Below are 13,605 nucleotides of genomic sequence, written 5' to 3' on the forward strand. Positions count from 1 at the left end.
GAGTGTTTGCACGCCCAGCTCCGGCTTAGGGAGCTTCGCGCCCTGCGAGCTTCCATCACTCGCGCTGGCGTGCGCGCCGCCCGCTGCGTGGAGTGTCCCCAGCCCCGAGTCCTCTCCGGTGGTCTTGCAATTCCTCGCCTACCGGAGCTAAACTCCTCGAGCTTCACGGCGATTCACCCCGAGCTTCCGATTTGCCTTAAAGTTAGAACCCGTGGAACTTGGTCCGGTAATGATTAAACGGCCCATCAAAGTCGACAGCCAATGGAGCCGTTCTGGGGCGCACACACCCTCCAGTGACCGGGTGCGCACCTGCATTTGGGAACGTGGCTCGCAAGAACTTGTGTGTGCGGTGGCACTCTGGCCGCGGGGTACTGGGCCGCTCGGCTTCGTGATCAGGCCGGCCCTGGGGTCGTCCCTACTGGGCGGAGAGGAACGCTGCTGCAGGTGCCGATTGCCAGCTGTGAGGAACCCTTTTAGGTCTTCGGCTGCTGTCAGCCATCGCCTTTCTCCAAGGCCCCTCCTCCTAGCACCAGTGGGCCCACTGGTCCCTTTGCTGCTACCCGCGTAGCTTCTCTTTGCGGTGCCTGGGACGCGTTGCTCGGGCGGAGTTCCATCCTTGTCCTTGCTTCTCTATTCTTCTTTCCAATAGGTTTATCCCTCCTTTCTCAGCTATTGGTGGTGGGTGGGTGGATGGAGTTTGAGAGACTTCGCTTATTGTAAAAAATCATCTTTCTTTTGACCGATCTAAGAGGATTATCTTGAAAGGGATGTTGGCAAGTGTCGCCCCTCCCCAAAGAAAAAAATAAAATAAGATAAAAAGATCAACAAACCGGGCAGGATCCCAGGTTCTCCCCTCCCACCTAGCAGGAGTCTGCCTCTCCTCCTGCCCCCCGCAGGTGGCTGCAGGGCCCCTACTTCACACCTTCCTGAACAGAGGTGGCTCCTCTCACAGTGGGCAGTACTGTTGGCACAGGTGCCCTTGGGTTGGGATGAGACCTGCCTCTCCTGACTTTACCAGTCAGGTGGTGGCTGCAGCCTGAGACCCACTAAGAATATCCAGGCCCTCTTTGACTGGACAATCCTTCAACCGTTGAGAGGAGAGACCCTTCTCTCTGCTGCCCCTTTAGTAACCAGACCAACTTCAGTAGGGCTGCAAGTGACTGGGTGTGAGAAATGCCCTGGAGAGTAAGGCTGAGAGAGTAGTTCTCCACCTCGGATTAGACAGAGACTTCCCAGCGTGATAGCTCATGGACCCTCCCCACCTCAAACAGTAAGTAGAGGATTATTATTTATTCTGAGATGGTCCTTTGTCCTTGCTTTGTCGATGTGAACATGCCTTTCTTTTCTTTTCATTTTTTGCTTCCGTGAAATGATGATGAACGTAGGAGCAGTGAATACTTACAAGGTGCCCCGTGCTGTTCAATGGCTTTATGTGTATTTTTTAAACAAGTTTGTTGAGGTTTATTTTGCATATCGTAAAATTGACCTATTTCAAGTGTACAGCTCAGTAATTTTTAGTAAATTTACCAAGTGTTGAAACCATCGCCATAAATTAGTTTTAGAATATTTTCATCCTGAGTAAGATTCCTCATGCCCATTTAGTTAAATTCTGTTCTCTCCCCTCCCCCAAGACAACCACTAATCTATTTATTTTCTATAAATCTGCCTTTCCTGGATATTTTGTATCAATTGAATCTTGCAATATGTGGTCTCTTGTGTCTGTTTATGTATATTTCTTTAGTTATAACGACAACCCCAATGAGGTAGGTACTGTTACACCCCCATTTCACAGATGAGGAAATCGAGGTATAGAGAAAGTCAGTGACTTACCTAAGGTCATGCATCTAGCATGGGCACTGGGATCCCAACCCAGGCAATCTGACACCAGAGTCTGCCTCTTAAACTCCATACTTGTCTATAGCTGTTTTCTTTCTTAATAACCTTGCAAGACAAAATTTCACCATTACATTCTCCACATTTTGTTTGGAATTCCACCGATCTGTGAGGTCCCAAGTTCTGGAAACCACTGACCTGATAATCCCATTTATGGAAGGGCTCATGAGTGAGAAGGGAGATGCTGGCCCATGGCTGGATCTGAGGCTGCTGCTCTGGGCTGGGGGCTGCTTGCACTCACTGCTGGGGAAGCAGTGGAGCCCGAGGACCAGAGCTCCTTCCTCCCCTGCTGGGAAGGGCTCCCATAGAGTGGGGCTTTGGCCTGCAGAATGCTCCAGCTTCTGCTGCCCATCACCTCTCTGCCTCTGCCCATTTCAACGGGAAGGAGACGGTGAGAGGAGACATGAGGTTCTGGACCAGGAGAACAGTTGTTGGGGATTAGCTGGTTTTTCTGTCCCTTTAAATATCTAATATTCTAGGACCCCTTACCTACCTTACCTAGGTAAATCACCCCTGCTAGGGGAGACATTTCCTTCTCCATCCACATGCTGGGGAATTTGTCTTTGAGGAAGAGCTCCTGGTTCAATCTCAGTCACTGGCATCTATAACAAGGGCAGCCTTGCTTCCCTCCAGGCCCTGTGAGTTTGTGTGTAGATAGGCATTTTTCTGTGGAAAGATCCAGCATATTCATCACCTTTCCAAAGGGATATTCTTTAAAAAAAAAAATTCAGTAGTGATGGCGTCCATTTTTGAGCATCCTGTAAGTGTCAGGCTTTCTGCTAGTGCTTTACATCCATGATTTCATTTCATTCTCACAATGGAACCACAAGGTAGGTGATATTATTATTCCCACCCTACACATGCTAACAGCAAGGCATAGAGAAGTAACCTGCAGGCAACTGAAATGTTTCTGGGTTTTCTCTTCACGTCCCCCTCCACTTTTTGAGTCAAAATTCACATAGTATAAAATTAATCATTTTAAAGTGAACAATTCAGTGGCATTTATTACATTCATAATGCTGTGCGACCATCACCTCCATCTCATTCCAAAACATTTTCCTTGTGATCAAAGATGATCCTGTACTCTTTAAATAGTCACTCTCATTTCTTCCTCCTCTTGGACCTGGTAACCACTAATCTGCTTTCTGTCTTGATGGGTTTACCTCTTCTGGGTTATTCGTATAAGTGGAATTATACAATATGTTGCCTTTTGTGTCTGGCCTCTTTCATTTAGCATAATGTTTTTGAGTTTCATCTATATTATAGCATGTACTGGTACTTCATTCCTTTTTATAGCTAAATAATAGTTCATTGTATGTGTATGCCACATTTTACTTATCCATACATCAGTTGATGAACATTTGGGTTGTTTCCACCTTTTGACTTGTGAGTAATGCTGCCACGAACATGTGTATACATATACTCGAGTACCTGTTTCCAATTCTTGCATTTATACCTAGGAGTAGAATTGCCAGGTCATGTAGTAATTCTATGTTTAAGTTTTTGAGGAAACACCAAACTGTTTTCCACAGTGGCTGCACCATTATACATTCCCACCAGCAATGTGCAAGAGTTCAGATTTCTCTACATCCTTGTCAACACTTGTTATTTTCCATTTTTTAAACTGTAGGCATCCTAGTGGGTGTGAAGGGGAATCTCATTGTGATTTTTGTGTGCATTTCCCTAAGACTAATGATGTTGACCATCGTTCATGTGCTTATTGGACATTTGCATATCTTCTCTGGAGAAATGTCTATTCGATACTTGCTCATGTTTAAATTTTGTTTGCATTGAAAGAGTTCTTTATTCTGCACACTAAATCCTTACCAAATATCTAATTTGCAAATATTTTTTCCCATTCTGTGGGTTGTCTTCACTTTCTTGATAGTGTCCATTGATGCACAAAAGTCTTTAATTTTTATAAGTCCAATTTATCTATGTTCTTTTTTGTTGCTTATGCTTTTAGTGTTATATCTAAGTTTTCATGCAAATCCCAGATCATGAAGATTTACCCCTATGTTTTAGTCTAAGAGTTTTATAGTTTTATCTCTTCCATTTAGGTCCATGATCTATTTTGAGTTAATTTTTGTATATGGTGTGAGGTAGGGGTCTAACTCCATTCTTTTGCATGTGGATATCCAGTTGTCCCAGAAGCTTCACCTCCCTTGTTTAGGGTGCTTGCTTCTTGAGGCAGGACCCTGCTTTTACTTCATTTTCTCTGCTTTCCTTGGTGCCTGGGCCAGTGCCTAGCACATTGGAGGCCCCTTCCAGCAACTGACCATTGACTGAGTAAGTGAATACATGTACCTGAGCCCTCTATCTTGTCCCAGGAGCCAGATGGTACAAACCAAGAGTTCAGGGGCTGAGTGACCAGGTGTTTTTCTTTGATCCACAGGTGCAGCTGGTGTCATTGTTGGCTACCCTTTGGACACAGTCAAGGTACAGTAGCCATGTTTCCCATTACCTCTTGGAAAAAGGCCTGGAGTAGGTCTGCCTCTGGGGGTGTGCCTGCTGTTTCTGATCCCACAGAGTCTCCAGCCCAGGACAGGCTCTCTGCCATCATCCCAGGGGGTGGGGTGCCAGAGGCCTGGTTTGGAATGGCTCTACCCTCATTACTTGGCAATGATTTTGTTTTTATGAATGTCCTATCCCTGTCTGCAGGTTCTCATGAGTTGATGGGGAGGGGGTCAGGGCACTGGCGAGTGTCCTCCTAGTCCTTATGAAGCTGAGGAATCAGGAAAGACTTCAAGTGTGAGGTGGTATCTGAGCCCACCATTTAAGGTTGGGTTTCAGGTGATTAGAAAATGTATATTAGGCACAGGGAACGGCATGGGCAAAGGCACTGAGGTGTGGACATGGGGTGGGTCCCATGCTTGGAAAAGGCCAGGATACCAATTTTGCTGATACTTCAGGTTTCTGATAGCAGCTGTGGATCAGAATCCAGAAAAGGTATGTCAGCACTCAGTCCTCAGAGGACAGTCAGTTGGACTATGGACCTAGGTTAGAAACAGGAACCCAGTATAACTTGATGTAGCACATGGGGTGTGAGGAATAGAGCTGGTGGGGCCATCCTGGCACGGGGATCATCCAACCCCCTTGTCCTGGGGATGTTCCCCAGAAAGGGGAAGGGACTTGTCTCAGGTCACACAACCAGTTAAAAACTGAGGTGTGAAATACTGCAAAGCAACTTTCTTTTATACAACCCCACCCCTGCCACCTGTCCCGGTTGTGAGCAGGACTCAGGGCCACACCCTGGGAACCATAAATGGTAGTCATAAATAGTGCCTCCCCAGCTCCAACTTCCAGACCCGTTGTCAAAGCTCTCCTTGGATTGTGTACAAAGAGGAGCCTCTCAGGCCCTTCTCAGATCCTGCTGCAGTTTCTTTTCTCCCCACCTTCTTCCCTGAGTGATAGTGCCACTCCCCCAACAGGCCACAGTCCTCTCTTCTTGATGAGGGTTGAGCCTACTTTTCTGAAATATTTGAAGAAACCCTTTAGGTAGTCCCCATGGGAGGTCTCAATCCAAGGCAGCAGCAGCAGGCAGGCCCAGTGGGGAGCTGGGCACACAAGGTGGTGAGTGAAGCAGGGTAGTCCTCCCCTCCTGAGGATAGCATAATCTTCCCATTTTATATGGAAGGAGAGTGAGGTGCAGAGTTCAGGAACCTGCCCCAGATGTCAGAGCTGGGGTATGTATGGTAGTGTTGGAGCTCACAGGCCCAGGGTGAACTTGGCTCCTGGGCCGACCTGCCTCACTAGTAGTGCCTTCTCGACATTTGGAACCCCTGGAAGAGACTGGAGCCCAATAGATGTTTCCTGAGTGAAGGAAAGTGGTCCCAGAGCCACTTTCTCAGAGAAAATTGGCATGACAGTGCTGCTGGCCTGGCCCCCTAGGGAACAGCCTCTGCAATACTTGCAGCCATAGTGGGTGGCCCTGGGCTCTGGAGTGGCCTCATCTGGCGGAAATCATTCTCTAGGCCACGCCTTGCCCTTGGCCAGCTGAGATCCTCTGCTGTTGGAGCTGAAGCCGCCAAGGACTGTGTGTTCTCCTTGGGCTGCTTGGGAGTTCAGGACAGAGGAAACTGGAGGAACACGGGGTTGGGACACAGGGGGCCTAGCCTGTGGGGAAGGCTGTGGGTGCCTGCAGATGTCAAGGCTGGGGCCATCCTGGCGAGCTCTGCCTTCCCAGCCTCCCTGGTCCCTTTCCTGGGCACAATAGCTGGCGAAAGCTGGGGGGCTGGGGTCCAGCTCTCAGGGGGCACTTGCAGAGAAAGAGGGGCTCTGAGGCCCTCACCAGGTGAGTGCTCTGTGGACATTTTCACAAGATGTGGGGACTCTAGAAAACAGGTACAGCATTTGCAAGGTAGCGGCCTGGGGCCTTGGGTTTGCAAAGGCTGAACTCCCACAGTCATTGTCATCAGGCATGCAGGAGCTTGTCACTTACTGGGCACCTACTATGTGCACAGCACAGGGCCAGTTCATCTCATGTCAGAGGTGGTCCTGACAGTTGGTGGTCCTGATGGTTGGTGGTCCTTAGACTTCAGTGGGTATCAGATTCACCTGGGGAGTGCCAGGTCTCACCTTCCCCAGAGACTCTGGTCAGAGAAGCCTGCGGTAGGGCTGGGAATTCATGAAAAACATGCTCAGCTCATCAAGGGATTCTGTGGCAGGCTTCCAACGGCCACAGGACTGGTCTAACCCCACATTTATTGCTTGGACAGGAGGCAGGGCCTTGGGCCTACCAGCCTAGCAGAGGCAGCAACCAGTCCTAGCCCCCAGGAGAGTATGTTTGCTCCAAGGAGGGTCCAGATCTTTGCTGCCTGTCCTCATGAGGAGGTGAACCCGGAGCCTCTTGGGTCCAAGAGGATTGAGGATACAGAGTCTGGTTTGTTGGGAAGTGCCACAATGCCAAGCACCTGTTTGAGAGCCTGAGAGAAGGGAGGCTCTGGGGGAGGCAGGTCAGGCATTCACCCACCCATCCAGTACCTGTCTGCAAGGTGCCAGAAGTTGACCTAGTCTCTGAGGACCCAGCAGTGAGGGAGGCAGGAAAGGGGACACATGTTTTTAGGAGGGTGATAGACAGTAATCAGGGAACACAGAAAATGCACAAGGCCTTTGTATGCAGTGGTAGATGCTCAGGAGACAATAACAAAAGAGGATGACAGAGGCAGTGACCAGGGCTTCTCTGTCGGAGGATCAGGGACGACTTCTCTGTAGGGATGCAGCTAAAATTGAGACCCAACTGATGCAAAGAGCTGGTCATACAGAACTGGGGTCAGAGTGCTCATGGCAGAGGGCAGGGCCAGTGCAGAGGCCTGAGGGTGAGGGCAAGCCTCAAGGAAAACAAAGAAGGCAAGGGGAGCAGGGGCATGGTGTGGGTGCTGGGAGAAGCCCAGGGACAATGGGATGGCCGGGTAGCCTGGAGGCCTCACTGCCTGCCTCTTGCCATCCCTGCACACCTAATAAAGAGGGCTCTGTGCAAGTTCATGTCCAAAGTGGACTGAACATCTTACCCGGAGGTAAAGCCCATGCCAGGCACTCCACAGGGCTCTGCAGAGCCAAGCCAGGCCCTCGGGAGCCTTCCCCACCTCTGCAGTAGCTGCAGATGCCCACTGAGCTCTCCCTACTCCCCACAAGGGCTGGCCAGTTAGCCTGCCCCACTGGGCTTCCCCACCCAGTGGCCTCTGAGTCTCTGCCTCTCCGCCATTCAGAACACAGCCTAGCACAGAGCTGGGTACAGCTCTTCTAGATAAGTGCCTGCTGGATGAGTGGACCTTGGCTCAATACGGGGTGCCTGCTATATACGACTGGGCCTTGGGGAGAACCAGAAGACTCACATGCAGTCCTTGATGTCTCATGAGAGCGCAGGTTGTTCCTGGCCGTCCCCACCCTCTCAAATCCATCTAACACTGCTGGTCTGCTCCATCCAGGGCTCGTTTGACAAAGCAGTCCCCAAAAATGTGATCAATTGGGAGTCAGCCAAACCAGAAAACATGGGCTTTGGAACCACACGGGCTCTGGGTCTGAATCCTGTGTTTGCCATTTCCTGCTTGCATAGCCTTCTGTGCACTAAATAGGCACTAATCTCTGCCTTACAGGGTAAATATGAGATTAGAGTGTTGTTCCTGACACCCAGTAGACATTCAAAGTTGGTAGCTGATATTTTTATCAACATCATCCCATATAAATTAAGTTTTTCTCAGCTACTTCATCATGTAAAAATGTCTAGCTGGATTTTAACCAAATTTGGAGAATGTGTTTACAATTCTCTTACTTAAATGGTATATGTAAATTTCTCTGTTGGGGGACTCTGTGGACACCTCAAAAGACGGGCAGTGACTCTCCCAAGTGGCTTCTTCAGTTGACTGGTGGTAGAGCTGCCCCTGTCTTTCCATGGCCTTCCCTTTCTATTTCTGTGTGTCAGATCTCCCTATCCTTTCAAAGGACACCAGTCATTGGCTTTAGGGCAATTTAGGGGAGCAGAGCCCTCTCCCTCTCTGCACAGGCAAGCCTGGCCACATGTGGCCTGAGAAAGCAGGGCCTCCCCTCCTTCTCTCCACTCTGCCCCCTGAACCTCTGGAGGGAACCTTCCTAAGACTTGAGATTCAGTTGCTGTTCCACCTGAGAACCTCCTGCTGAGATGCTAGCCAGGCCATGCGGCTTTTGTGGCCTAGGCAAGTCCAAATGACTTGAAGTCCTGTCCCAGCCTCACCACCTACTCTACTGTGACCCAAGGCTTTAACCTCCCTGAGCCTTGGTTTCCTTGTCTGTAAAATGGGCAAGTAGCACCTCCCTGGTGGGGCTGGTGTGTAGATTTTTCATGGAGGTGCAGAGCATAGAGAAAGGAGCAAGATGATCCCACCTTGGTGCCCAGATGCTCTGGGATGCAGGAGGCAGACTCGTGGCTTGTCCGAGGTGGAAGAGCCCAGCTACAGGGACCCGGCTGCTGACCCAGGTGGAGGCTCTTTCCCTTTGAAGGTGCATCTTGAAGACCTTGGCCATGCATGGAACATCTGACACAATACTATGGTCTCCACATCAGCAGTGCTATGAGTTCATGCTCTTCCAGTTTCTAGCTTTCCCTCCCGTTTGAAGCTCTCAGGACTTCAGAGAAGAAAACCCCGAGAGAGGGGGATGTGTGCTCCGTGGCTGGGGGTGAGGTGGCTGAAGCCTCAGTGCCATAGGTGTGATTAAGTTAAGGATTTTGAGATGGGGAAATGATATGGATTATCAGGGAAGGTCCTAAATGTAACCACAGGTGTCCTTACAAGAGGAAGGTAGAAGGAGATTTGGATTTCGTCCCACAGGAGAGGAAGAAGGTAATGTAGCAATGGAAGCAGGAAGAGAGAAGGCGATGTCACATGGGGCCATGACACAGGAAAGATGGCTGCTCCAGAAGCTGGAGAAGCAGGAATTCTGCTCTAGATCTTCTGGAGGGAGCGTGGCCTGGCTGGCACCTCAGTTTCGGCCTGCTGAAACCCGTTTCAGATTTCTGGCCTCTAGAGCTGTAAGAGAATAAATTTGTGTTGTTAAAAGCCACTAAGTTTGTGGTAATTTGTTACAGCAGCAACAGGAAACTAATACATGATGTCAGCTTTCTTCATCTGTAAAATGGGGTCAGTATCTGTGCCTCAAAGCATTTATGGGATTCAGTATCATAAGTTCTGTAAAACGCTCAGTATGCAATTGGTGCACACTAAGTGCCAGCTCCTGCTGTAATGGGAGGCCCTAGAGACTTTGGCTTTGCTGCTAGCCTCAGTGCTGGCCTCCCTGAGTGATCAACAGGGCTGGTGGACCTTTGCTCCATGGCTTCGACATTGTTGCCTGATCTGGGCTTTGCTTTTGGGTTGAGTTCCTCATGCATGGTTTGCTTGAGTAACGTGACTACTCAGCCTTCTTAACAGAAACTTGATCTCTCTGGGGGGGTCAGTCATTCTGGGGATCCTCTGTCAGGGACAGCCCTGGTAGAGCTGGGGCCAGTGGGGGACAGCATTTGGCCCCATGACAGCCTTAAGTAGGACAGAGAGACAGGCTTGCATTATTGTCCTGGTCTACCCAAGGTAGACCCTGTGTGGCTCTGCTTGACAAGAAGACCATGCAGGCCCAGTTCTCACCTCGCTGCATCTTCTGGGGGTCTTCCCAGCACCCAATTAAAACTTGTTTTTTCCTTCCCGCCACCCAGACCTTATCCTTGGTTTATTTTCTTCCAGAGCACTTGTCATCACCTAACATATATATTTACTTGGGAATTATTTTTTATTGACTGCCTTTTCCGATTCCATTAGGTTGTGTAAGTTCCTTGGAGGCAGAGACTTTGTTTTCTTTATTGCTGAATTCCCTGGGATTGGAACAGTGACTCCTTTAAAATAGGCACTAAACAAATATGGGTTGAACGAGTCAGTAAATACATTTCTCTGGTTATGAAAGTAATACTTATGAACAGTGTGACACCGTTTCCTATATATTTTCTATGGCTACATATGTTCATAAAGGTATTTAGACAGATGCTTGTCAAACTCTTGGCCATGCTGTTAGTCATAGTTATTAGCTCAGGGGAGGGGCAGGGTTGCAGGTGGGGTCAAAAGAGGTTTTAGCCTTATATGTGACGTTGACTTTTTTTATTAAGAGAATATATTCCCATATTAATTGTGTACTTAAAATTACTTTCACCTATATAAGGTAAAGATGATGAAAGTAACCCCAGCTTATTGTAGGAAAGTTGGAAAATGCAGAAAACCTCCCCTGTGATTTCCCCTCAGGACCACCATGTTGATGGTGTGTATTCTTCTGGGGTCTTCTCCACTTGCTGCAGAGCTCCGTTCAGGCATGTGTGTGAAGAGCTGGCCTGCTTCCCTGGGCCTTAGCTCCTTGAGCCATGGGTTCTGTGGAGACAGAGCAAGAGTCTCCTACCCTGTGGCTCTCATGGCTCCTTCCGACACAGGCATGGCATGCCAAGTGCCGAGAACACATTTTGATGGAGAATTATAGGCTGCACATTTTAGGGGTGGAGCTCTCTGAGAGCGGGGTAGGGATGCTCTGGGCACTTTTGTGGGCTTACTAGACACTCTGTGTCTGTCAACTGCTGCCCTCTGTCACCAAAGCCAGCCTCTGTTAGAGGACACCATACCTTGCCATCCAGCCCCTCATTCAGCCAGTGCCAGGGCCACTGTGCCAGGGGGCTGTGCTCAGCTCTGGGATGAGAGAGAAGTATGACAGACAGCACTGCCCTAGTGGGGTAACCCCACACAACCCCTATGTAAACAAGCAGATGACACCATTGCAACATTTAAGCTCAGACCCAGCAGGTGAGCAGGTGCTGGAGGAAGAACCTTCCAGAAGGTGGGCACTGCAAGGGCACAGTCTGGAGGAGGGAGAGAATTGATGCCCCAGGGGTTGGGAATGCACTCTAGAGGGCATGAATGGGCCATTAGCAGGGGTGGGGTGGGGGGGAGGTGGTGTGCAAAGTGATAGCAAGCTTAGGTGCCCCCCAGGGCTTCCCAAGTATAGGCAAACTGTGTGGAGTTAGAATGTTCTAAGTTTGATGGAAGGCCACAGGAGAGCTTTAAACAGAAGTGACACACTCTCATTGACATTTGAGAGAGATCAGTCTGACTGTCATGCAAAGAGAGACAGAGCAAGTGAGGGGCAGCAGGAGGCCAGTGGGAGGCCAGGCCACTGTCTGGGTGAGAGATGAAGGGGAGAGGATGGTGGTTCTGGAGGCAAGAAGAGTCGGCCTCTCCCAGGGACGTTTAGGAGAGCGAGTGATGGACAGCAGAGAGGAGAGAGCCGCAGCTTAGCTTTCTGCACTCAAGAGGCAGAGATCATGCACCCCCAGCAATCATCACTGTTGCACAACCAACTGGCCTTTGTTCTTCTCAGGCAGGCGGCTTCTGTGTGCTGAGCAGGTCTGATGGGCTATTAGAGGGTGCATGCAAAGCGCAGACCACCAGCCTGGCCTTCTCACCGGCTGGCTCACTTTGGGCGGGGCCTTCCACTCTCAGCGTCTTTTGGGGCAGTGGGGTTGGGAAGGGTCTCTGAGCGGGCCCCTACACCTTCAGCTCTCTCCACAGACGCGCCTGCAGGCCGGCGTCGGCTATGGGAGCACCCTCAGCTGCATCCGCACCATGTACAGGACGGAGAGCGTAAGTGCCCTGGTGTGTGTGGGTGGGGGGATGGTGGCCAACTGGGCTCTCGGTGGCCTGGGGACGGTGGCCACTGCCTCACACCAGCATGTGGGGGTGGAGGTGGGCTGCTCGTTCCCACTCATCCCCTTCAGCTTGATTTTCCACGCTCATCTCACATCATACCTCAAACGTTATGTGTTACCTCAACTTACCCCTGCCACCTGGTGCAACACTACTGGGGAAAAAGCCTGGTTTTGTGTAACCTCTCTGGAGAAATCCTGAGGAATTTAGAACCACAGTGTGGAAAATTCCTGCAAAAACAAGGTGACATGTCAGTTTTTCAGAATGAAACGAGTGGCGGAAAACCCCATGCCAGCAAGCTCCCTATCTGCAGGTGTGGTGGGAGCCAGCAGCTTCTGCATCCAGGTGCCACAGCCCACCTGCCCCACAGGTTGCCTGAGACGATGCGACATGAGGTGTTTCATTTCAAAGGGGAAAATTGAATAATATTTGTAGAAGATGCATCAGGCTAATTCTTGAGAATTAGCATGTGCTTTGGGAAGACTTTCTAAGGCCCCACTGGGGAATTTAAAACAAATTTTAAAATTTAGGATGGAATTTAAAGAATTCGTCAGGTGGTGGCCCTGTGGTTTCCCTTGAATCACTGGAAATGTGGCCCCATTGAGATTGTGGTCTCCACCAGCTCCACATGTCAAGTGCCCTGGGGCTGGGAACCCTCTGCAGCACCTTGAGTTTTCCAGAGATGAAGTGCGTCTTGCATTGGGTGTTATTTTAACTCTCTTGATTGGCTGCTGTAAAATCACAGCCAGCATTGCAAACCCAGTACTTGGTGTTCTGGAGTAATGTGCAATTCTTCAGTTCCCTGAAAGGTGGCCACTGAGTCTCCTTTTTGGCACTTGTTCCTTGCAGCGTCTGCCAGCTCACGTCCCAGCTCTGGGGTTTGGTGGGGACTGCAGGCGATTTCTCTGAAACACAGCAGCTCATGATGAGCAGTGTCCCAAGTTATCTGGAGGACCTTGTTATGGAGGAGGGACCTGAAGCAGAGTGTGTGCATGTTGTGTATATGTGCACCTCACATGACGTGTCGCGTCTCCAGCAATCAGGGTGCAACGCACATGGTTAGGATCAGCAGGTTTTTGCACAGCGTGGAGTCTGTGCAATGGCTTCCTGGCACTTTTCCATCTTTTGCACGTGTATGCTGCCCTGACTCCTCCAAGGGCCTGCGGAATTTTGCAGTTTTCCTTGGAGCATCTCTGGTGTTCATTGCGAATGCAGTAGAGGACCTTGAGGCCAGTCTGCAGCAACCTCTCCTTAGCCTCCTGCATCCTGTGTGTGCATAAGTTCCTTCCAGTGTCCTTTGGGGACTACCTTCCAGCCACTTCTGTCAGGAGGCACCCATGCTCATCAAGGCTTGGCAGATCACATTGTCATCACCTGTCAGTTCATTGGTCTCCCCACCCCCTGCCCTGCCCCTAGACTGTGAGCTCTGTAAGGGTGGAGACTATTTTTCTTACTGTTGCCCCCCAGGGCAGTCACATGGCAGGTATCTGGAGAATGCTTTTGTTTGGTG

The 13,605-nt window shown here is 50.0% G+C and overlaps 1 protein-coding gene across 1 annotated transcript in view; it reads left to right on the forward strand.

Moving 5' to 3' along the window:
* Positions 1-229: 229 nt before the first annotated feature.
* Positions 230-13,605, forward strand: part of SLC25A48 (solute carrier family 25 member 48) — a 43,282-nt gene continuing 29,906 nt past the window's right edge. The window contains exons 1-4 of the mRNA XM_063087635.1: positions 230-460; positions 897-951; positions 4,289-4,332; positions 11,961-12,032. Of these exons, the coding sequence (XP_062943705.1) occupies positions 230-460; positions 897-951; positions 4,289-4,332; positions 11,961-12,032 (402 nt within the window). The remainder of the gene's footprint in view (positions 461-896; positions 952-4,288; positions 4,333-11,960; positions 12,033-13,605) is intronic.

The sequence above is a fragment of the Cynocephalus volans genome, chromosome 2 (assembly GCF_027409185.1).
Source record: "Cynocephalus volans isolate mCynVol1 chromosome 2, mCynVol1.pri, whole genome shotgun sequence".
NCBI classification, from domain to species: Eukaryota; Metazoa; Chordata; class Mammalia; order Dermoptera; family Cynocephalidae; genus Cynocephalus; species Cynocephalus volans.